The sequence below is a fragment of the Hemitrygon akajei genome, unplaced genomic scaffold (assembly GCF_048418815.1).
Source record: "Hemitrygon akajei unplaced genomic scaffold, sHemAka1.3 Scf000034, whole genome shotgun sequence".
Classification (NCBI taxonomy): domain Eukaryota; kingdom Metazoa; phylum Chordata; class Chondrichthyes; order Myliobatiformes; family Dasyatidae; genus Hemitrygon; species Hemitrygon akajei.
The window spans coordinates 10,361,309-10,386,440 of NW_027331920.1; the positions used below are offsets into that span (position 1 = coordinate 10,361,309).

General features: G+C 44.3%; 1 protein-coding gene across 1 annotated transcript in view; it reads left to right on the forward strand.

The window, feature by feature from the left end:
- LOC140719990 (E3 ubiquitin-protein ligase TRIM39-like) overlaps positions 1-25,132 on the forward strand; it is a 51,087-nt gene that overhangs the window by 23,093 nt on the left and 2,862 nt on the right. The window contains exon 4 of the mRNA XM_073034900.1: positions 15,202-15,348. Within this exon, the coding sequence (XP_072891001.1) occupies positions 15,202-15,348 (147 nt within the window). The remainder of the gene's footprint in view (positions 1-15,201; positions 15,349-25,132) is intronic.

Below are 25,132 nucleotides of genomic sequence, written 5' to 3' on the forward strand. Positions count from 1 at the left end.
GGGCAGGGTCTGGAAAGGGGAACCCACTCCCTGTCCCTGCCCGAGAGGTTCCATATATAACCCTGAGGAGTGGCACAAGTCCCCGGGCAGGGTCTGGAAAGGGGAACCCACTCCCTGTCCCGGTCCGAGAGGTTCCATATATAACCCTGAGGAGTGGCCAAGTCCCCGGGCAGGGTCTGGAAAGGGGAACCCACTCCCTGTCCCTGTCCGAGAGTTTCCATATATAACCCTGAGGAGTGACACAAGTCCCCGGACAGGGTCTGGAAAGGGGAACCCACTCCCTGTCCCTGTCCGAGAGGTTCCATATATAACCCTGAGGAGTGGCACAAGTCCCCGGGCAGGGTCTGGAAAGGGGAACGCACTCCCTGTCCCTGTCCGAGAGGTTCCATATATAACCCTGAGGAGTGGCACAAGTCCCCGGGCAGGGTCTGGAAAGGGGAACCCACTCCCTGTCCCTGTCCGAGAGGTTCCATAAATAACCCTGAGGAGTGGCACGTCCCCAGGCAGGGTCTGGAAACGGGAACCCATTCCCTGTCCCTGTCCGAGAGGTTCCATATATAACCCTGAGGAGTGGCACAAGTCCCCGGGCAGGGTCTGGAAAGGGGAACCCACTCCCTGTCCCTGTCCGAGAGGTTCCATATATAACCCTGAGGAGTGCAGGCAAGTCCCCGGGCAGGGTCTGGAAAGGGGAACCCTCTACCTGTCCCTGTCCGAGGGGTTCCATATATAACCCTGAGGAGTGGCACGTCCCCGGGCAGGGCCTGGAAATGTGAACCCACTCCCTTTTTCAATAAATTCCGGTAAAGCCCCTGGTCTGGACGGTTATACTGTTGAATGTTTAAAATCCTTTTCTTCTATACTCGCTCCTTGGCTTTGTAAAATTTTTAAAGATGCGTTAACTGTAGTAAATAAGCACAATCTTTTTATGATGCCTCCATTTCTCCCTTTCTTTAAAAAGATAAAGACCCCACTGAATGTGCATCCTATCGGCCAATATCCTTGCTGAATACGGATTCTAAGATTTTTACCGAAATTTTGGCCACTAGTTTAGAAAATGTATTACCTCAAATTATCTCTGAAGATCAGACTGGATTTATTAAAACCTGTTATTCATCTTTTAACATTAGAAAATTAATTAATATAATTAATAATTCTTCATCTAAAATACCAGAATGTCATTTCCTTAGATGCTGAAAAAGCGTTCGATAGAGTTGAATGGCTATATTTATTTAATACGTTGCAGAATTTTTATATTAGGTGGGTAAGGGACTTATAAGTTATCATTATATGCTGACGATTTGTTACTATACATATCTGACCGTGGGTAAGGGACTTACAAGTTGTCATTATATGCTGATGATTTGTTACTATACATATCTGACCCTGAGAGATCTATTCCTGCTATTTCATCCTTGCTTGCTCAGTTTAGTAGCTTTTCTGGCTACAAGCTGAATTTTAATAAGAGTGAATTATTTCCATTAAATATGCAAGTTCCAATTTATAAACACTTACCATTTAAAGTTGTCACAGATCATTTTACTTATTTGGGTATTAAAATTACCAAGAAACATAAGGGTTTATTTAAAGTTAATTTTTTACCTTTAATTGAACAAATCAAGCAACTTGTTACCAGGTGGTCCCCATTATCTCTGTCATTGGTTGGTCGAATTAATGCTATCAAGATGATAGTATTACCTAAATTTTTATATTTATTCCAAGCATTACCAGTTTTTATTCCTAAATCTTTTTTTGATATTATTGATACAAAATATACTCGTATGTGTGGCAGAATAAAAATCCTAGATTAAGTAAAAAATATTTACAGAAGCCTAAGAAGGAAGGTAGTTTTGCTTTGCCAAACCTGAGATTTTACTATTGGACAGTTAATATTCAATATTTAATATTTTGGACACAAGAATCGGTCATAGTACCGTGCCCACAATGGGTTAATTTGGAGTGTAAATCTGTACAAGACTTCTCATTGTTTTCTATTTTAGGATCTTCGCTTCCTTTTGCTTAATCTAAACCGAATAAACAAATAACTAATCCTATAGTTAAACATACATTATATCTAACTTCTTTTTCCAGCCCTCTTTTATGGACCAAGCCTTTGTGTTATGGAAAACAAAAGGTATAACATGTTTTCGTCATCTATTTTTAGATAACAGTTTTATGTCCTTTGAACAGCTATCCAACATAAAACTCATATTTTTTTAGATACTTGCAAGTTAGAAATTTCTTGAATGTTAGTATTTTCTGAAATTATGTCCAATGGACATTACAGAAAAAATTCTAGCTCTGAATCCTTGCCAGAAGGGTTAAGTAGCCATCATTTATCATATGATCATGAAAATACAGCCAGGAGTATCAGAAATAATTAAGAAGGAATGGGGAAAAGAACTTCACTGCCTTATACCCACAGAGCAGTGGGAGAAAATTTTACAATTAGTCAATTCTTCTTCCATTTGTGCTAAACATGCCTAATACAATTTAAGGTTGTTCATAGGGCTCACATGTCCAAGGATAAACTCGCTCAATTTTATTCTTATGTTAATCCAAACAGTGACAGTTGTCATTCTGAAGTCGCTTCATTGAACCACATGTTCTGGTCCTGCTCCTGTTTGCAAAATTATTGGAAAAATCTTTTTGGTATTATTTCAACAGTTCTGAATATCAAATTGCTACCGCATCCTATTACTGCAATTTCCGGTTTACCAATGGAGGATGATAGTCGTTTATCCCCCCTCAGCCCGGCGGATGATTGCATTTGTTACATTAATGGCTAGAAGATCTATCCTATTGAATTGGAAAGAAATTAATCCTCCAACTATATTTCAGTGGTTTTCTCAAACTATTTCTTGTTCGAGTTTAGAAAAAATTACAAGTGTTGTCTTTGTCCCTTCAGTTAAATTTGAAGAAACTTGGAGACCATTTATTCAACATTTTCATATAAGCTAAACTGACTTTTCCTAAACCTTACTTTTATTGTCCTTAATTATTTGGATGGAGGTGCTGAGTTATTGACGCTACTGTGTATAATTGATACAATGCAATGGCCCTTGTCGGTTAGGATTTTTTTCATTTTTTTGGGAGGAGGGTTTCTTATTTTCTCCATTTTTTGTAACCACTATGAGTTTGGGAGGTTATTATCATCTATTTATATTTATACCTTAACCTATTAATTATGTACTCTCAAGCTCTTTGTATTCATGTTTCATTTATGTTTGTTTAAAATCAATAAAAAGATTTTAAAAAGGACTATTCTGAGGAAAGGGTGGAATAGGCGCAAAGGGCCGAGTGGCCAGGCCTGCTCCTGTTACTTATTTTCTAAAGCACGAGTTTACCTTTGCGCCTGGTTCTCCCTTGACCCTTTTGCACAGGGGAGCGCTCACAGCACCGGAGTTCCGTCGGCAGCCGCTGCGGGCCAGCTCCCGTATCCCAGCAGCAGGAGAAAGGACTGGGAGGAAACTCCGGACAATAGTCCCCGATCCACGGCGGGGAAAGACCGGGCACCCTCTGTGTGGCTGAAACATCTCACGGAATCTCCACCCGAATCTTCACCTCCGCCATCGGAAGGATTCAAAACACCGGCCGCTGTTGCAACCTTTACCCGGGGAGCTGCTCCCAATCTCGTGTCTCTCACCGGGTCCACTCGTTCCCGGTTCCAAACTTCGGTCCGCTCTGCGTCCCGCCCACTGACACTCCTCAGCCAATGGAGGCAAGAGTCTCCCAGCGGTGTTCTCTGATTGGCTGTGAATGTATCCGAGGGCGGGCTGCTGCCGGGAGCTGGAGATGTCAGTCACAGTTTGTTCCCAGAATCAAAGCAAGTAACCTGAGGCTCAAAGATCAAAGTAAATTTTATTATTATTTATAAATTTTTTAAATTTTTATTAAACACAATCAAAAACAGAAACACTAAACATATGCTAACAAAGCCAGGGAGTCACACAAAAGCAGCAACAAATATATAACTATTAACTTTAAATATACAAATAAACGAAGAAATCCGCTCTAAATATTGTTGGACAGAAGGAACTATATCTAAGAGGAGTCACAAAACAGGAACATTTACAGAGATAACCCAAAACGTTGACAGATTTGTACAGTCTTTACAGCCTTCTGGCTATGGGAAGTTCTCAGAGGATAAAAGTATAGTTTGAAGTCTGACATCAAAATATAAATGAAGGTTTCTTATTGCTGTGATTGAATTTATGGATATAAAATTTGCTGTAAATAACAAAAGATTTATGATAAAGAAATTATCCCTATGAGATTTGGTGTTATTAGTTAACCCAAATAAGACATTTTGAAAACCAAAAGTAAAATCCACATTAATATATTGATCTACAAATTGACCAACATCAACCCAAAAAGTTTTAACATATTCACAATCCCAAAACAGATGAAATAAATTCTCTGGATATAAACCACAAAAAGAACAGTTAGTTTCAATATCAGAATTAACCCTTGTCAAATAAACATTGGTTGGATAATATCTATGTATAATTTTAAATAAGCCCCAAATACTCCTCCACCTCAGATTCCCCAAGTGACTATTCCAAAAACTAACAGAGTACATATAAGTCGCCACATACAACTCCTACAAACATACAGAGCAAAGCTACAGAATGGTAACTATATCTGAATCACTGAAAGATCAACCAGAGTGCAGAAGACAACAAACTTCTCCAATGCAAATAAACAACGGGAACATGAAATAACAGCTGCGGCTGCCAATGGTTGTCCGGTGCTCTCAGCGCTCCCTGTTCAATCTGACAGGACAAGAAACAGTGAGGCGCAAAGGTAAACTCGTGTTTCAGAAAATCAGAAATAGAGAAGGCGTGGCCATTCGGCCCCTTGCACCTCTTCTGCCCTTCACTCAGAACATGCTTGACTTTTGACCTCAGCACCACTTTCCTGCAACTTCCCATCACCGCTGAGCCCCAGGATATGTCTATTCAATTTAGAAACCTTGTGGAGATAATTGCAATGATTCACTGCACTCTGGGTAGGGAAATGTCTCCTCATCTCAGTCCTGCTGAGTTGTCCTCGGATTTTGAGTCTGTAACCGCTGGATCCACACCTTATGGGAAACATCATTCCAGCCCTTCCGCTGTAAATATCCTGTGAGATTCTATTTCTCCTATACTGAGACAGGAATGTGATCTGTCTCTGTCTAACCACCTCTTATTTCACTCATTTTGAGACAGTCCCAGTACGATGATTTGTTGTGGGAGCATCTCTATGGACAGCAAGTGAGTGCAGTTATCCTGTGTTGTTCCACAGACTGATGGTTGAGGGGTAGTAACTGTTCCTGACCCTGGTGGGGTGAGTCCTGAGGCTCTTGTACCTTCTAACTGATTACAACAGTGAGAAAGGAGCCTGCCTGTGTGGTGAGCCTGATCACAGCCGCCTGTATCACCGTCCCCTCTGGCCTGCCCTATCCGGAACCAAAGGGATTGTGGAGAGTAAATGTGGTACTCTGTCAAGTATCACTGTGATCCGTCCCCTCTGGCCTGCCCTATCCGGGACCAAAGGGATTGTGGACAGTAAATATGGTACTCTGTCGAATATCACTGTGATCCGTCCCCTCTGGCCTGCCCTATCCAGGACCAAAGCGAATCTGGAGAGTAAATGTGGTACTCTGTCGTGTATCACTGTGATTTGTCCCCTCTGACCTGCCCTCTCCAGGACCAAAGGGATTGCGGAGAGTAAAACTGGTACTCTGTCGAGTATCACTGGGATCCGTCCCCTCTGGCCGGCCCTATCCAGGACCAAAGAGATTATGGACAGTAAATGTGGTACTCTGTCGAGTATCATTGTGATCCGTCCCCTCTGGCCTGCCCTATCCGTGACCAAAGAGATGATGGACAGTAAATGTGGTACTCTGTCGAGTATCACTGTGATCCGTCCCCTCTGGCTTGCCCTATCCGGGACCAAAGGGATTGTGGACAGTAAATGTGGTACACTGTCGAGTATTACTGTGATCCGGGCTTTCTTCCTGCCTCTTATTATTCTTGTCTGTGATTGCAGTGCGACAATTGCACTCCATATTCATCAGAATTTATGTCACCCGGGGCCGGGTCTGACACATCAAATTGAGATCAGTTAACTTAAAGGAGTGGGCAGGCTTGGGTCTGGGACAGTTTAGAAAAGTCTGCACTGCCAGCTGGACATACTGATCTGTCCAGGGGTTTGCCGGCATTGGACTCTCACGTATCCTTACAACGAGCTATAAAATATGCAAGGGATTCTCCTTTTTTCTATAGTTATCGGGTAAATTCACCAAAATCCGCATGCACTCGGGCTGTCATTCAAATAGGTTCCCTTACCTCAGTGACCCACCGTGTCATGGCTTGTATTACATCAGCCCCTCTGGTGGCTCCCGGTCACCTTCAGGAATCTTCCTGGGAAAGGGGAACCCACTCCCTGTCCCTGCCCGAGAGGTTCCATATATAACCCCGAGGAGTGGCACAAGTCCCCAGGCAGGGTCTGGAAAGGGGAACCCACTCCCTATCCCTGTCCGAGAGGTTCCATATATAACCCTGAGGAGTGGCACAAGTCCCCGGGCAGGGTCTGGAAAGGGGAACCCACTCCCTATCCCTGTCCGAGAGGTTCCATATATAACCCTGAGGAGTGGCACAAGACCCCGGGCAGGGTCTGGAACGGGGAACCCACTCCCTTTTTCAATGAATTCAGGTAAAGCCCCTGGTCCGGACGGTTATATGCTGAATTTTTTAAATCCTTTTCTTCTATACTCGCTCCTTGGTTTGTAAAATTTTTAAAGCTGCTTTTACCGTAGGTAAATACCTACAATCTTTTTATGATGCCTCCATTTCTCCAATTCTTAAAAAAGAGAAAGACCCCACTGAATGTGCATCCTATCGGCCAATATCCTTGCTGAATACGGATTCTAAGATTTTTAGCAAAATATTGGCCACTAGATTAGAAAATGTATTACCTCAAATTATCTCTGAAGATCAGACCGGATTTATTAAAAACTGTTATTCATCTTTTAACATTAGAAAATTAATTAATATAATTTATACTTCTTCATCTAAAATACCAGAATGTCATTTCATTGGATGCTGAAAAAGCGTTCGATAGAGTTGAATGGCTATATTTATTTAATATGTTGCAGAATTTTTATTTTAGCTTGAAATTTATATCATGGATTAAATTAATGTATTATAAACCTTTGGCTTCGGTTCTTACCAGTAATCAAAGATCTCCTTTTTTTCAGTTGTCCCGTGGTACGACGCAAGGCTGCCCTTTAAGTCCTCTATTATTTGACATTGCTTTGGAACCTTTAGCCGTTGCTATTCGTGAATCACCTAATATTTTTGGTATTACCCGTGGGTAAGGGACTTATCAGTTATCGTTATATGCTGATGATGTTACTATACATATCTGACCCTGAGAGATCTATTCCTACTATTTTATCCTTGCTTGCTCAGTTTAGTAGCTTTTCTGGCTACAAACTTAATTTTAATAAGAGGTAATTAATTCCGTTAAATATGCAAGTTCCAATTTATGAACACATACCATTTAAAGTTGTCACAGATCATTTTACTTATTTGGGTATTAAAATTACCAGGAAACATAAGGGTTTATTTAGTTAATTTTTTACCTTTAATTGACCAAATCAAGCAACTTGTTAAAAGGTGATCCCCATTATCTCTGTCATTGGTTGGTCGAATTAATACTATCAAGATGATAGTGTTACCCAAATTTTTATATTTATTCCAAACATTACCAATTTTTATTCCTAAATCTTTTTTTTTTTGATATTATTGACTCCAAAATATCCTCAGATGTGTGGCAGAATAAAAATCCTAGATTAAGTAAAAAATATTTACAGAAGCCTAAGAAGGAAGGTGGTTTTGCTTTGCCAAACCTGAGATTTTACTACGGGGTAGTTAATGTTCAATATTTAATAATTTGGACACAAGGATCGGTCATAGTACCTTGCACACAATGGGTAAATTTGGAGTGTAAATCTGTACAAGACTTCTCATTGTTTTCTATTTTAGGAACTTCATTTCCTTTTGCTTTATCTAAACTGAATAAACAAATAACTAATCAAATAATCAAATAAAAAACAAATAAACATACATTAAGAATATGGTTTCAATTTTGTAAATTCTTTGGCTTGAATAATCAAGCCCTATTATATCTAACTTCCTTTTCCAGCCCACTTTTATGGACCAAGCCTTTGTGTTATGGAAAACAAAAGGTATAACATGTTTTCATGATCTATTTTTAGATAACAGTTTTATGTCCTCTGAACAGCTATCCAGCCTAAAACTCATTTTTTTTAGATTCTTGCAAGTTAGAAATTTATTGAATGTTATATTTTCTGAAATTATGTCCAATGGACATTACAGAAAAAATTCTATCTCTGAATCCTTGCCGGAAGGGTTAAGTAGCCATCATTTATCATAAGATCATGAAAATACAGCCAGGAGTATCAGAAATAATTAAGAAGGAATGGGAAATAGAACTTCATTGTCTTATACCCACAGAGCAGTGGGAGAAAATTTTACAATTAGTCAATTCTTCTTCTATTTGTGCTAAACATGCCTAATACAATTTAAGGTTGTTCATAGGGCTCACATGTCCAAGGATAAACTCGCTCGATTTTATTCTTATGTTAGTTCAACCAGTGACAGATGTCATTCTGAAGTCGCTTCATTGACCCAAAAGTTCTGGTCTTGCCCCTGTTTGCAAAATTATTGGAAAGATATTTTTGGTATTATTTCAACAGTTATGAATATCAAATTTTAACTGCATCCTATTACTGCAACTTTTGGTTTACCAATTGTGGATAATAGTCCTTTATCCCCCCCCCCCCCCAGCCCGGCGGATGATTGCATTTGTTACATTAATGGCTAGAAGATCTATCCTATTGAATTGGAAAGAAATTAATCCTCCAACTATATTTCAGTGGTGTTCTCAAACTATTTCGTGTTCGAGTTTAGAAAAAATTAGAAGTGTTGTCTTTGACCCTCCAGTTAAATATGAAGAAACTTGGAGACCATTTATTCAACATTTTCATATGAGCTAAACTGACTTTTCCTAAACCTTACTTTTATTGTCCTTAATTATTTGGATGGAGGTGCGGAGTTATTGACGCTACTGTGTATAATTGATATAATGCAATGGCCCATGTCGGTTAGGTATTTTTTTCATTTTTTTGGTGGGGAGGGTTTCTTATTTTCTCCATTTTTTGTAACCACTATGAGTTTGGGAGGTTATTATCATCTATTTGTATTTATACCTTAACCTATTAATTATGTACTCTCAAGCTCTTTTATTCATGTTTCATTTATGTTTGTTTAAAATCAATAAAAAGATTTAAAAAGAAAGGACTATTCTGAGGAAAGGGTGGAATAGGCGCAACAAGCCGAGTGGTCAGGAATGCTCCTGTTTCTTATTTTCTAAAGCACGAGTTTACCTTTGCGTCTTGTTCTCCGTTGGTTTTCAGCCATTCGGATTGCACAGGGGAGCGGTGAGAGCTCCGGAGATCCATCAGCAGCCGCTGCGGGGCAGCTCCCGTCTCCCAGCAGGAAGGGACGAGTCTGGGAGACAACAGGCCCCGATCCTCGGCGGGGAAAGGCCGGGCGCCCTTCGTGTAGCTGAAACATCTCACGGAATCTCCGCCAGTCTCTTCAGCTCTGCCTTCGAAGGGATTCACGACCCGCCGGTGGTGCAGCCGAAATCCGAGGCGCAGCTCCCGGTCTCCGGCCTCACTCGGTCCCGGTTCCAAACACCGGCCCGGCCACTGACAGCTCGCAGACAGTGAGAGCATCTCTCTCCCAGCGGTGATCGCTGATTGGCTGTTTGTGTGTGAGGACGGGCTGCTACTAGGAGCTGGAGATGTCAGTCACAGTTTGTTCTCAGAATTAAAGGAAATCCCCGAAACTCTAATTTAAAAATAAATTTTATTATCGGAGTACAGATAAGTCAGCACATACAACCCCGAGAAGCATTTTTATGCGGACATATTTAGAAAAAGTATAGAATAGTAACGATAACAGAAGCAGGCAGTGAAAGATCAGCCAGAGTGCTGAAGGTAACAAACAGTGCAAATGCAAATATGGAGAAACAGCGATAAACAGAATAAATAACAAGAGCATGAAATAACCGCAGCGGCTGCTGATGGATCTCCGGAGCTCTCACCGCTCCCCTGTGCAATCCGACAGGCTGAAGGCCAAGGGAAAACAAGGCGCAAAGGTAAACTCGTGATTTAGAAAATAAGAAACAGGAGCATTCCTGGCCACTCGGCTTGTTGCGCCTATTCCACCCTTTCCTCAGAATAGTCCTTTCTTTTTAAAACATTTTATTGATTTTAAACAGGAGCAGGCGTTGCCATTCGGCCCATTGCACTGTTCTGCCCCTCACTCAGAACATGGCTGATCTTTGACCCCAGCACCACCTCCCAACATCGCCGAACCCCTAAATATTAATCCACCGGCAGCCGCTGCAGGGCAGCTCCGTTCTCCCAGCAGGAAGTGACGGGTCTTGGAGACAACTCCAGACAACAGACCCCGATCCTCGGCGGGGAAAGGCCGGACGCCCTCCGTGTAGCTGAAACATCTCACGGAATCTCCGCCAATCTCCTTCAGCTCTGCCTTCGAAAGGATTCACGACCCGCCGGTGGTGCAGCCGAAACCCGAGGCGCAGCTCCCAGTCTTCGACCTCACTCGGTCCCGGTTCCAAACTCCGGCTCGGCCGGGCGCTCAGCGTCCCGCCCTCTGACACCCCTCAGCCAATGAGATCATCCTTCTCCCAGCAATGATCGCTGATTGGCTGTGAGTGTGTGGGGACGGGCTGCTGCTGGAAGCTGGAGATGTCAATCACAGTTTGTTCTCAGGATCAAAGGAAGTTCCCCGAAACACAAATTTCAAAGTAAATTTTATTATCAGAGTACAGATAAGTCAGCACATACAACGCCGAGAAGCATTTTCCTGCGGACACACATAGAAAAAGTATAGAATAGTAACCATAACAGAAGCAGGTAGTGAAAGATCAGCCAGAGTGCTGAAGGTATCAAACTGTGCGAATGCAAATATGGAGAAACAGCGATAAATAACAAGAGCATGAAATAACCGCGGCGGCTGCTGATGGATCTCCGGAGCTCTCACCGCTCCCCTGTGCAATCCGACAGGCTGAAGGCCAAGGGAGAACACGGCGCAAAGGTAAACTCGTGATTTAGAAAATAAGAAACAGGAGCGGGCGTTGCCATTCGGCCCGTTGCGCTGTTCTGCCCCTCACTCAGAACATGGCTGATCTTTGACCTCAGCGCCACTTTCCTGCAACGTTCCCAACATCGCCGAGCCCCTAAATATGTCTGTTTAATTAAGAAAACTTGTGGAGAAAACTCCAAATATTCACTGCATTGTGTTGGGGAAATTTCTCCTCATCTCAGTCCTGCTGAGGTGATCTCGGATTTTGAGTCTGTGATCCCTGGTTCCACTGCCCAGCCAGGGGAAACATCATTCCTGCCCCTACCCTGTAAATACCCTGTGAGACTGTGTCTGTCTCAGTCAGGAAGCTTCTCCATGTGAACTTTGAGTTAATGAAATTGGTGACATTTCTTTCAGACCAGCAGCTTTGACCACAAGAACACCAGGCAGTGGTCAGCACGGAATGTCCTGCAGTGACTGCAGGAGAAGGACTGGATGGACACAGTGGAGTGGTTCCCTGAGCAGACAGCCCAGACCATCTGGCAGAATGCCTCATCACCAGATCTCACCAACAGGCAGCAAGACCTCGCCTGTCTGGCGGCGAGAGGGACCTCCCAGTCTGATCCTTGCTGCATGCCCGGAGATCACTCCCACAGCGCGCTGCCCCGAGATTACTGCAGTGGAGACGAGAGGGCCCCTCCCAGTCTGATCCTTGCTGCATGCCCGGAGATCACTCCCACAGCACGCTGCCCCGAGATTACTGCAGTGGAGACGAGAGGGGCCCTCCCAGTCTGATCCTTGCTGAATGCCCGGAGATCACTCCCACAGCGCGCTGCCCTGAGATTACTGCAGTGGAGACGAGAGGGGCCCTCCCAGTCTGATCCTTGCTGCATGCCCGGAGATCACTCCCACAGCGCGCTGCCCCGAGATTACTGCAGTGGAGACGAGACGGCCACTCACCTCTTTGCGGACTGTGAGCTGGCGAAGATCTGTGGACAAAGATGCAAGGGCCTGTGCCACAGCGGCTGCGTGACAGAAGGCTCACTGATCCTCGGGCTGTTCCCAGGACGCGTACGAAAACGGACAGCGAGTGCTGCTGGAAGATCGTCAACTCGGGGAAAGACGCTCGAAACTTGTTGCCCTGTCATCAAATCGAAATGTCCGGAGGGCAGGGGTTCCCAACCTGGGGTCCACGGTTACTGGTATTGGTCTTTGGCATTAAAAAAATGTTTGGGAACCCCTGTCGTACAGGAATACTGCCTACTGGCACATTCCAGATTACAGGGACACCATTGGAACCACAGGGATCTTCTACACTGGATAGGGAGAGGCCGGGTTGGCTGAGGAAGCCTCACTGTTATTGTAGTAGTGAACCACCCCAGGGGGGGACATGGCTTCTCCTTTCAGCGCAGGACTTCCAGGGGACTGTCCTTCCGACCGCAGGGATGGGGCCTTTGGGGCGTTTGGAGATTTAGCTGACGTTTTTGTCTCTCTAGGTTTTTAAGAGATGGGGTTGCAAGCCATATGGCCAACCCTCCTCCGCTCGTAGCCGGGCTTAGACAGTCCATGGCCGCATTTTCTTATCTGTTGCCAGTTTAATGTGTTTTTGATCCCACGCTGACCAAAATTTCCAGTGAACACATCCAGCAGCAGAATGTTCATTCCCTGAGACTGCAGCGCGCGTAGTGGACAATCGCGGTACTGCAGGGGATCAGCAACTCCCCGAAAGTGAAAGCATTCTGAATCAGGAAGTGCTGGGAGTTAACATGGCTTCGAAAGGACCGGTCGAGAGTTTGAGCGAGGAGGTAATTTGTCCCATCTGCCTGGATTTCTTCAACGATCCGGTGTCACTGGAGTGTGGACACAACTTCTGTCGCTCTTGTATCACACAGTATTGGGAAAGGGAGGAGAGAAACTCCTGCCCGGAATGTAGAGAGGTGATTGCTGACCACACCCTCAGGGTGAATCGGGCCTTAGCAAATCTGGCTGAAAAAGTTCGAAACCTAAACCTGAATCCGAAAGGGAAGGAAAGTAAACGTCACTGCGAGGAACATGAGGAAGAACTGAAGCTGTTTTGTGAAACGGACAAGACACTGATCTGTCTGGTCTGTAGAGACGCGCAGGAACACAGAGAGCACCGCTTCATGCCGATTAAAGAAGCTGTTAAAATCTACATGGTAAAAACTAACGTTAATTTAATACTTAACACATTTCCTTTGTCCTACATACCATCACACGAGCCTACATAACTAACACTTCATTCTTTGCAACTTCCGCCATCTCCAACGGGATTCTAGCATCTATCTGTCCCACAGCCCACCTCCGCACCCCGCAACTCTCCGATCTTTATACGGATCGCTCCCCGTACTGTATCGCCCTGATCCACTCGCTCCTCCACACTGATCTCCCTCCTGACACTGACAACTGCAAGCGGGACAAGTGCTACACCTGACTCCTAACTCCTCCCTCGTCACCATTCAGGGCCGCATACAGCCCAGTTCCTCCCGTGTCTTCGATGGTCGATTGTCCTCTCCTATTAGATTCCTTCTTCTCCAGCCCTTTACCTCTTCCACCTGTCCCCTCCTAGCTTCTCACTTCATCACCCTCCCCCACGTTCCCCCTCACGTTGTCTCACCCGTCACCTGTCAGCTGGTTCTCATCCCCAACCTTTTTATTCTGGCTTCTGCCGCATTCCTTCCCAGTCCTGATGAAGGGTCTCATCCCGAAACACCGACTGTTTATTTCCCCTGAAAAGATGCTGCCTGACTCACTGAGTTCCTCCGGCATTTTGTGAGATAATCGGGTTTGATCACCTGTTTCTTTTGATGCATCTTAGTTTCTATTTCCTTCGCTCTCTGACTTCCAGGATCAGCTAAAATCTTCCTTAGACTCTCTCACAAAAAAGAAATCAGACTTCCAGGAAAAGGAGCAGCAACAGAAAGAGAAGATTTCCGGAGTTCGGGTGAGGCTTCCTGAGTGGAATTTCTGATATTACTGTTGAGTTTTGCTCCATTTAATGCAGAATAGCCGGGTATCGCAGCTCCAGTGACCTGGGTTCGATCCTGATCTCTGGTGCTGTCTGTGTGGAGTTTGCATGTTCTCCCTGTGGCCAGACACATCCCAAGGACATGCTGGATGAATGGCTAATTACAATTAACCCTGTGAAGGTGGGGGAGGGTGTATGTGAATCACGTGGGAGTTAATGGATCATTGAGGGAGAATAGGTTTCAGGGAAGCGTGAGGAAATGGGGTTGACGGGAATGTCTCAGAAGTAGTATGGACCTGAATGGACCGAATGGTCACTTTTATGTCATAACGAAATACAACACAGCAATGCAGTAAACTAATCTTCACCTTCCATTTGACAGAAACAGTCACACAGCGTTCAGTCCCACATCACATCCCAGTTTGCTGAACTGCGCCGGATTATCACTGAGAAAGAGCAGAGCTCACTCCGGGATCTCAGGGAAGAAGAGAAGAGGATTCTTAATCCAATGGAGAAAAACCTTCGAGAGATTCAAGAGAATATCAGGTTTATTCAGGAGGAAATCTTGAAGTTAAAGGAGCAGATAGATCAAAAAGATTGTGTGATATTTCTCAAGGTGAGTGATTAAATTTTAATTTGTTTCTGTCAAATTGAAGTAAATGAACAGTGGTATATTTGAAATAAACACAGCACAGCGGCCAATTCTACCAAATCAATTGCCGCTGCTGGTGTCCTCACACAGAGTGTTCTCCTTGCATGACGAACCTCCAATCACTCCACTAATGACATTCGGAGACAGATAATCGATCATTTATCAGCAACATACAATCTTTACGCGATGAATTTTCAGCATAATTAATCGTAAATTAAACTGCAATGAATCGGTCAACGATGTGGAGAGTAAGTCCAAGTCTAATCAGATTTGTGTTTTTATTTATTTCAGGAGGAAGCTCGTCGGAAGAGGAGGTAGGACATGCTCTTTACTGAAACCCTGCACAGATTTGTAAAATAGTTCAAAAATTCCAGTTTATCACCAGCAGTTTAATATTTACAGGATTAATGACGATATCCAGGAATTGTCAGTGACAGATGAGGCCCTGCCGGTTGGAAAATTCGTTCACCCCTATTTGTTGAACACAGTGCTGAGAGAAAAACTTGATACCATTAAGCGAGGTAACATTTACAAAGATTCATTTTTCCTTGTTCACGAAACACAATTATGTTATAAGTTGAAGCAAGGATTGGCTGCGATAATGGACTGAAGGGGAACTAAAGTTTATTCCACATGAACCCCACCGACTGGGAGGCATCACTGTCACATGGTCAGCTGGAGATGTCAGACCCCTGAACACACCAGCACAGGGTCACAATACAACCAATACATGGGACTGGCAGATGAACCACTGTGTCCTGATTCCAGACACACTGCACTAACACACCAGGACTTGAATTTGAATCTTACCTCAGATGCTGGGAATTTAATGCTGACTAAAAACGGGTATCAGTGTGGTGACGGGGATTGTCAGGAAAATACACAAGTCCTGCGTGCCCTGTGAGTGCAGACTCTGACTGACGCAGGTCTTCCCCCTTCCGGATCAGCATCTCTCACTGTTGTTAGAGGGAGCAGAGGGGAGCGGTAGTGATCGGGGACTCAATCGTTCGGGGAACAGACAGGAGAATCTTTGGACAAGAATCAGACACCGGAATGCTATGTTGTCTCCTAGGTGCCAAGGTCAGGGACGTCTCAGATCGAGTCTGCAGCATTTTGGAGAGGGAGAGTCAAGAGCCAGCTATCATTTTGCAACTTGGGACCAATTACATAGGAAGTAAAAACAAAGAGGTCCTGAAAAGAATCTGGCTAGCTTGGTAGAAAGCTCAGAAGCAGCACCTCCAGGGTTGTAATTTCTGGATTGCTGCCTGTGCCACGTGCTGGTGAGGGTAGAAACAGGATAACTTGGCAGATAAACCATGGCTGAGAAGATGGTGCTGGGGACAGGGCCTCAGGTTCTTGGATCATTGGGAACTGTTCTGGTGGAGGAATTACCTGCTCAGAAGGGATGCATTGCACCTCGACCCGACAGAGAACAATATTCTTGATGAGAGAGGTTTCATAGAGCTGTTGGGTAGGATTTAAACTAATTTGGTGGTGGGGGGTGGTTGGAACTGGAGTGAAGGGATAGGACTGATGGTAAAAATGCAAAGATAGCATGCAGTCAGACTGCCAGATACAGCGGACAGATGCGAGGACAAAATTGCGGCCAGCAGGGTGAGTATCAGTGCATTAGGGATGCAGAATTAAAAAGGGTAGCAGATACAGTACACAAAGTGTTATATCTCAATGCATGGAGTATGCGAAATAAGGTGGATGATCTTGTTGCACTATTACCAATTGTCAGGTATGATGTTGTGGCCATCATGGAATCGTGGCTGAAGGATGGTTGTAGTTGGGATCTGAATGTCCAAGGTTACACAATGTATCGGAGGAAGGAAGGAAGGCTGATGGGGTGGTGTGGCTCTGCTGGTAAATCAGCAGCTAGATGTGACATAGGATTGGAAGATGTTGAATCCTTGTGGGTTGAGGTAAGGAACTGCAAAAGTAAAAATGACACTGACACCAGTCATATACAGGCCTCCCAACAGTCAGTGGGTTGAGGCCCACAGATTACAACTGGAAATAGAAAAGGCTGATGAAAAGGACAATGTTATGATAATCATGGGAGATTTCAACATGCAGGTCAATTGGGAAAATCAGGTTGGTAAAGGATCTCAAGAGAGTGAGTTTGTTGAATGCAATGTGATGGCTTTCTAGAGCAGTTTGTCGTTGAGCCTACTCGGGGAACAGCTCTACTGGATTGGGTGTTATGTATTGAACCAGGGGTGAGTAGTTAAAAGAATCCTTAGGAGGCAGTGCTCACAACATGCTGAGTTCAACTTGAAATTTGATGAGGAGAAAGTAAAGTCTTACATTGTAGTATTTCAGAGAAGTAAAATAAATTACAGTGGTCTGAGAGAGAAGTTGGCCAAAGCAAATTGGAAGGAGATGCTGGCAGGGATGAGAGCAGAGCAGAAATGGTGTCAGTTTCTGGGAAAATGAGGAAGGTGAAGGATAGATGTATTCCAAAAATAAATAAATACTCAAATGGTAAAATAGTAAAACCGTGGCTGACAAGGGAAGTCAAGTTCATTTAAAGGCAAAAGAGAGGGGATACAACAAAACAAAAATTAGTAGGAAGACAGAGGATTGGGAAGCTTTTAAATATCTACAGAGAGGAACTGAAAGAATGATTAGGATGAATAAAATAAACAAGAAATTGATTTGAATTCAATTGACTTTATTACTTACATCCTTCATATACATGAGGATTAAAAATCTTTACGGTACATCTCCGCCTAAATGTGCAATGTGCAATTTATAGTAATTTATGATGAATAATATGTACAACAGGCTGGTTAATATAACATAGAAATTCAGTTGTGTCAACACGAGTTAATCAGTCTGATGGCCTGGTTGAAGAAGCTGTCCCGGAGTCTGTTGCTCCTGGCTGTTAATCTGTGGTTCAGAATAGCATTCAATTCAAGAGCAGGGATGTGATGCTGAGGCTTTATAAGGGACTGGTGAGGCCTCACCTTGAGTATTGTGCACAATTTTTCTAAGAAAAGATGTGCTGGCATTGCAGAAGGTTCATTTCATAAGGATGTTTCCAGGAATGAAAGGGTTATCATACAAGGAATGTTTGATAGCACTGTGTCTGTACTCGCTGGAATTTAGAAAGATGAGGGGGGATCTCATTGAAACCTTTCGAATGTTGAAAGGCCTAGACAGAGTAGATGTGGAAACGATGTTTCCCATGGCGGTGGAGTTTAGGACAAGAGGGCACAGCCTCAAGATAGAGGGGAGTCGATTTAAAACAGATGCGGAGAAATTTGAGCCAGCGGCTGGTGAATTTGTGGAACTTGTTCTGTGTATTTAAGGCAGAGCTTGATAGGTTCTAGATTGGACACAGCATCAAATGTTATGGGGAGAAGACCAGGTACTGGGGCTGAGGAGGGAAAAAAAGGATCAGCCATGATTGAATGGTGGAGCAGACACGGTAGGCAAATGGCCTAATTCTGCTCCTATGTCTTATGGTGATCAGACCACTACATTGAAGCATTGTGAGAATTAGCTCGGACACACCAACAAGCATTGACATGGGTCAAGATTTCATCTCGGGAGAAGCACATACAGCATAACCAGCCTGGCAAAGCTCACTCACACACATACACAGGAAGGACTGGCAGATTGTAGTCAGAGCCTCAGCAATGTACGTTGTTATTTCCCTCAGTAACCTGGAAACTAATCTCTTCAGAGACAGTCATTTATTCATTTAAACAACTCAATCAAGTGTGACACACGGCCACAGAAATAGGCACAAATTCCCATTTAGGATTGAAATCTGCCGTCCTTACCCAGTCTGTCTGTTCTGTGGCACTGAGCTGCCCTCTGACGTGACGTCACATCAACACTTCACAGACAGACTCCGGGGTGAGATTCCTCAGGAGGATGATCTGGGAGGGTTTGATGGATGTTGAACTCACGGCCCGCTTCATCAATCTGCAAGACTAAGATGTCTTCTTGAGCACGGCCCATTTGTGTGTGTGTTCCCCCCCCCCCATCCCTCTAACCATTTCCCATCTGTTTACCTGCCCAAATTTATTTTAAGATATTTTATTTTTACCTGTTTCTACAGCGTCTGAGGGCAAATTCCATTTACAAACCTCCCTCTCTATGAGAATGTTACCCAATAGACCACTCAGAAAAATTTGCCGTCTCACTTTCAATCTGAGGCCTCTGGATCTGTACCCCCATTTCTTGGAAAAAGAAACTTTATTTAAGCTCCTTATGAATTATTTACCTCGATAAGGGGTCATACCTGAACATCCTACTCTCTGCTTTTAACCCAAGCCCCCAGTCCTGGTAACATCCTCCTGAAGCCTCCTGTCCAGTGTAATGACATCCTCCCCATATTCGGGAACCGGAAAAGCAGACAATGCTCCAAGTGTGGTCTATCATCGACATCAAAGGCCTTGCTGAATTTCATGTGGACAGTGTGGAATAGGCTGATGAATACAGGACTGAAGGTGTTTTTTAGATTGGGACAAGAAGGGTGGCGTGGGAGCTAAATTCTGAAGGAAGGCAGATTTTTTAAAAGACTTTGCGTACAAGAACGGCGAGATTGCGTAGGACAGCGCGGAGAGTTTAAAAAGATGACCACCCTATACAGTGGGCAGCGGAGTGGGTGGCAGCAGAGTGTAGGGCTTTGGCTCAACGGGCTTAGGCGGTAACGGGAAGAGGCGAGAGTGAGAAACCGACTCTTTTTCTCCCCTTGGCAAATCGTGCTGGACGGACGGGGGAACAGCAGGGCACATTAGCTAACGGTTTAAAAAGTTTGTGTACTTGGCGAAGTAAGTGGGTGAGTTGACCTATCTTTCTTTGTTTCATTCCTGTAGAATTAGGTAGCATGTCTGCAGGGTTAGTGCTTTGTTCAGGGTGTCAGATGTGGGAATCCTGGGAGACCTCCAGCCTCCCTGATAGCCACATCTGCACCAGGTGAACCGAGATTCAGCTCCTCGGAGACCGTGTTAGGGATCTGGAGCTGCAGCTTGATGACCTACTGCTTATTAGAGAAAATGAAGAGGTGATAGACAGGAGCTACAGGGAGGTAGTCATCCCTAGGCTACAGGGATCAGAAAACTGGGTGACTGTCAGGAGAGGGAAGGGAAATGCCCGGATAGTGGAGAGCACCCCTGTGGCTGCCCCCCTCAGCAACAAGTATATCGTTTTGGATGCTGTTGAGGGGGATGACCTGACAGGGGACGGCCACGATGACCGGGTCTCTGGCACTCAGCCTGGCGCTGTTGTGCAGGAGGGAAGGAGGGAGAAGAGGAATGCGGTAGTCAGAGGGGATTCCATAGTCAGGGGAACAGACAGGAGAATCTGTGAGCCTGGTAGAGATACCCGCATGGTGTGCTGCCTCCCAGGTGCCAGGGTACGGGATGTCTCGGATCGGGTCCAGAATATCCTGAAGGGAGAGGGCGAGCAGCCAGCTGTCTTGGTACATGTTGGTACCAATGACATAGAGAGGAAAAGGGAGGAGGTCCTGAAGAGAGATTTCCGGGAGTTAGGAAGGAAGCTGAGAAGCAGGACCTCCAGGGTAGTAATCTCAGGATTGCTACCTGTGCCACGTGCTAGCGAGGGCAAGAATAGTAGGATCAGGCTGATGAATGCGTGGCTGACAGACTAGTGTAGGGGGCAGGGCTTCAGATTCTTGGATCATTGGGATCTCTTCTGGGGGAAGTATTACCTGTTCAAAAAGGACGGGTTACACCCGAACCATAGCGGGAATGTTTAATAGAGCTGTTAGGGAGGGTTTAAACTAATTTGGCAGGGGGATGGTAAACCGGAATGGTAAAGTGGAAGAGGGGGAAAACAGAAATAAATCTAAGATAGTGAGTAGGAAAGATGTCAGGAAGGACAGGCAGGTGATGGGGCAAATTTGCAGCCAATGGGATGAGTTGAAGTGCAATCAAATCAAAAAGTATCAAATACTGGACTTAAGGTGTTATACTTAAATACACACAGCATAAGGAATAAGGTGGATGATCTTGTCGTACAGCTACAGATTGGCAGGTATAATTTTGTGGCCATCACTGAGACGTGGCTAAAGGATGCATGTCTCTGAGAGCTGAACGTCCAAGGATACACGGTGTATCGGAAGTATAGGCAGGTAGGCAGAGGGGGTGGCATGGAAATGATATTAAATCATTAGAAAGAGGTGACATAGTATCGGAAGGTGCAGAATCTTTCTGGGTTGAGCTAAGAAATCGCAGGGGTAAAAGGACCCTGATGGCAGTTATCTACAGGCCTCCTAACAGCTGCAGTGAGGTGGACTACAAATTACAACAGGAAATAGAAAAGGCTTGCCAGAAGGGCAGTGTTATGATAATTGTGGGGGATTTTAACATGCGAGTGGATTGGGAAAATCAGGTCAACACTGGATCTCAAGAGAGAGAATTTGTAGAATGTCTACGAGATGGCTTTTCAGAACAGCTTGTTGTTGAGCCCACTAGGGGATCAGAGGTACTGGATTGGATATTGTGTAATGACCCAGAGGTGATTAGAGAGATTGAGGTGAAGGAGCTGTTAGGAGGCAGTGATTGTAACATGATTGAGTTCACTGTGAAATTTGAGAAAGAGAAGCCGAAATCCGATGTGTCGGTATTTCAGTGGAGTAAAGGAAATTACAGTGGCATGAGAGAGGAACTGGCCAAATTTGACTGGAAAGGGACACTAGCGGGAGGACAGCAGAGCAGCAGTGGCTGGAGTTTATGCGAGAAGTGAGTAAGGTGCAAGACAGATATATTCCAAAAAAGAAGAAATTTTCGAATGGAAAAAGGATGCGACCGTAGCTAACAAGAGAAGTGAAAGCCAAAGTAAAAGCAACGGAGAGGGCATTCAAGGAAACAAAAATTAGTGTGAAGACAGAGGATTGGGAAGTTTTTAAAAGCTTACAAAAGGAAACTACGATGGCCATTAAGAGGGAAAAGATGATCTGTAAAAGGAAGCTGGCAAATAATATCAAAGAAGATACTTAAAGCTTTTTCAAGTATATAAAGAGTAAAAAACGGGTGAGAGTGGAGAAAGCACCGATAGAAAATGATGCTGGAGAAATTGTAATGGGAGATAAGGAGATGGCTGAGGAACTGAACGAGTATTTGCATCAGTCCTCACTGAGGAAGATATCAGCAGTATAGCGGACACTCAAGGGTGTCAGGGAAGAGAAGCGTGCGCAGTCACAATTACGACAGAGAAAGTACTGAGGAAGCTGAATAGTCTAAGGGTAGATAAATCTCCAGGACCAGATGGAATGCACCCTTGTGTTTTGAAGGAAGTAGCTGTGGAGATCGCGGAGGCATTAGCAATGATCTTTCAAAAGTCAATAGATTCTGGCATGGTTCCGGAGGAGTGGAAGATTGTAAATGCCACTCTGGTATTTAAGAAAGGGGCAAGGAAGCAAAATGTAAATTATAGACCTGTTAGCTTGAGAAATGGTTGGGAGGTTTCTGGAGTCAATTGTCAAGGATGAGGTTACGGAGTCATGTGACAAGATAGGCCAAACTCAGCATGGTTTCCTTAAAGGAAAATCCTGCCTGACAAACAAGATAAGAGCCCATGGAATTACGGGAAATTTACATATGTGGATAGATCGTTGGCGGATTGGCAGGAAACAGAGAGTGGGAATAAAGGATCCCATTCTGGTTGTCTGCCGGTTACCAGTGGTGTTCCACAGGGGTCCTTGTTGGGGCCGTTTCTTTTTACGTTGTATATCAACGATTTGGATTATGGAATAGATGGCTTTGTGGCTAAGTTTGTTGATGATACGAAGATAGGTGGAGGGAACGGTAGTGCTGAGGAAACAGAGTCTGCAGAGAGACTTGGATAGATTAGGAGAATGGTCAAAGAAGTGGCAAATGAAATACAATGTTGAAAAGTGTATGGTCATGCACGTTGGTAGAAGAAGTAAACGGGCTGACTATTATTTAAATGGAGAGAGAATTCAAAATTCTGAGATGTGTTACGAACCCCGTAACTGGGTCACTTACCAGCAAAGATAGAGAGGTCGGTTGAAGTCTGATGGTACTATTTTTAACAGTATTTATTGGTAAAAATACACAAAAATAATATCAATGCAAACATACAGATAATATACGTCGTCAATACTAAATCTAAAAGTGCGGGTATAATAATAATCAATAAGAAATAACTATCGTTGTCTAGGGGATAATGTATTGTCCGATGGAAATATAAAAGTCACTCAGTTCATGCAGGCTTCAGCATTTGGTTGGAGTCAAGAGAGAGTTTTTAGAAACTTGCCAGCTTTTCCTTTTTATGATGCCGATCCTTCGAAATTTCGTTGGTGGCCTCTTCTTTAGCGAAGCCGTTCTTCCATGGTAAGGCCCCAATCCCAGGCAACGGGAAAGGATGCACGCGAGCCCTCCACCGGCTGTCGCTATTAAACGCTGTCACGGGATTTCTAAAATTTCTCCTGGAGCGTCTCAAGGGGTTGTTTCCCAGACCCGCTTTTATCCTTACTCACGGGGTCTTAGATGTCAATCAGGTTGGGATGATGCAATCCCTCAACCAGCCCACTCCGGTCATTCCCTGAGGGCTTCAATGAATAGTACAGTACTCAATACACAATTCCGTCTCCAAGAGACAATGGCCGTTATCCGTGGCTTAGTCTTGCTGAGGGGCCAGGACACATTGCAAAAACCTTGAGGATTCTCTCTCATTTCCTGGGTCCCAGACACGAATTAAAAGCCATCTTGCGATTCTCAAGAAGGAGGGGACGAATTTGTACCCTTCGGCCCGTGAGAGTTGTTGCACATTCGGAACAGATGCAATGGGACTGGGGAGTGCTCATGCAGGATACCCTTAAGGTTAACCTCCAGGTTGAGTCGGTGGTGAAGAAGGCGAATGGAATGTTGGCATTCATTTCTAGAGGAATAGAGTATAGGAGCAGGGATGTGATGTTGAGGCACTGGTAAGACCTCACTTGGAATACTGTGTACAGTTTTGGGCTCCTTATTTAAGAAAGGATGTTCTGACATTGGAGAGGGTTCAGAGAAGATTCACTAGAATGATTCCGGGAATGAGAGGGTTAACATATGAAAAACATTTGACCGCTCTTGGACTGTACTCCTTGGAGTTTAGAAGAATGAGGGGGAACTTCACAGAAATATTTCGAATGTTAAAATGCATGGACAGAGTGGTTGTGGCAAAGTTGTTTCCCATGGTGGAGGAGTTTAGTACGAGAGGACATGACTTAAGGATTGAAGGGCGACTATTCAGAACGGAGATGTGAAGAAATTTTTTTAGCCAGAGGGTGGTGAATCTGTGAGTTTCTTGCGGCAGTGGAAGCCAAGTCATTGGGTGTATTTAAGTCAGGGATTGATAGGTATGTGAGTAGCCAGGGCATCAAAGGTCATGGTGAGAAGGTGGGGGAATGGGACAAAATGGGAGAATGGATCAGCTCATGATAAAATGTCGGAGCAGATTCGAAGGGCCGAATGGCCGGCTTCTGCTGCTTTGTCTTATGGTCTTATTTGAATGCACCAGTATACGGAATGAGGATCTTGTAGCACAGGTAGAGTTTGGCAGGTACAAACTTAGGCAGCTACGACTTTGGTCGAAGGAATAAAAGCAGAGACAATTCTGTAAACCGGGTGAAAACTGAAAAATCAGAGGTGCAAAGGGACATGGGTGTCCTTGTGCAGGATTCCCTGAAGGTTAACTTGCAGTTTGTGTCAGTGGTAAGATTGGCAAACTCAATGTTTGCTTTCACTTCAAGAGGATTAGAGTACAAGAGCAAGGATGTAATTCTGAGGTCTTAATAAGGCATTGGTCGGACCACACTTGGAGTATTGTGAGCAGTTTTGGGTCCCTTCTATCGGAAAACATGTACTGGCATTGGAGAGGGTGCAGAAGATTCACAAGAATGATTCCGGGAATGAAATAATTAACATGTGAGGACTGTCTGATGGTTCTGGGCCTGTACTCACGGGAGTTTAGAGGAATGTCTGATTTATTATCTCCATCAATCCTATTCTCCCGCCTCCTCCCCATAACATTGGAGACACTGACCAATCAAGAAGTTTACTTATTAACTTCTGCTTTAAAAATCAAACATGAGAAACTCTGCAGATGCTGGTAATGCAAGTTACACAGGTCCTGATGAATGGTCTCGCCAGATCTCTCTGACACCTGTCGGGAGAGAGTTGATGTTGGGAGGATGTGGGTGGGTCGAGAACAGTAAGCACAGCCTCCGACTATAGGGATGTCCATTTAGGACAGAGATGAGGAGGAAGTCCTTTATCCACAGGATAGTGAATCTGCCACAGGCAGCTGTGGAGGCCA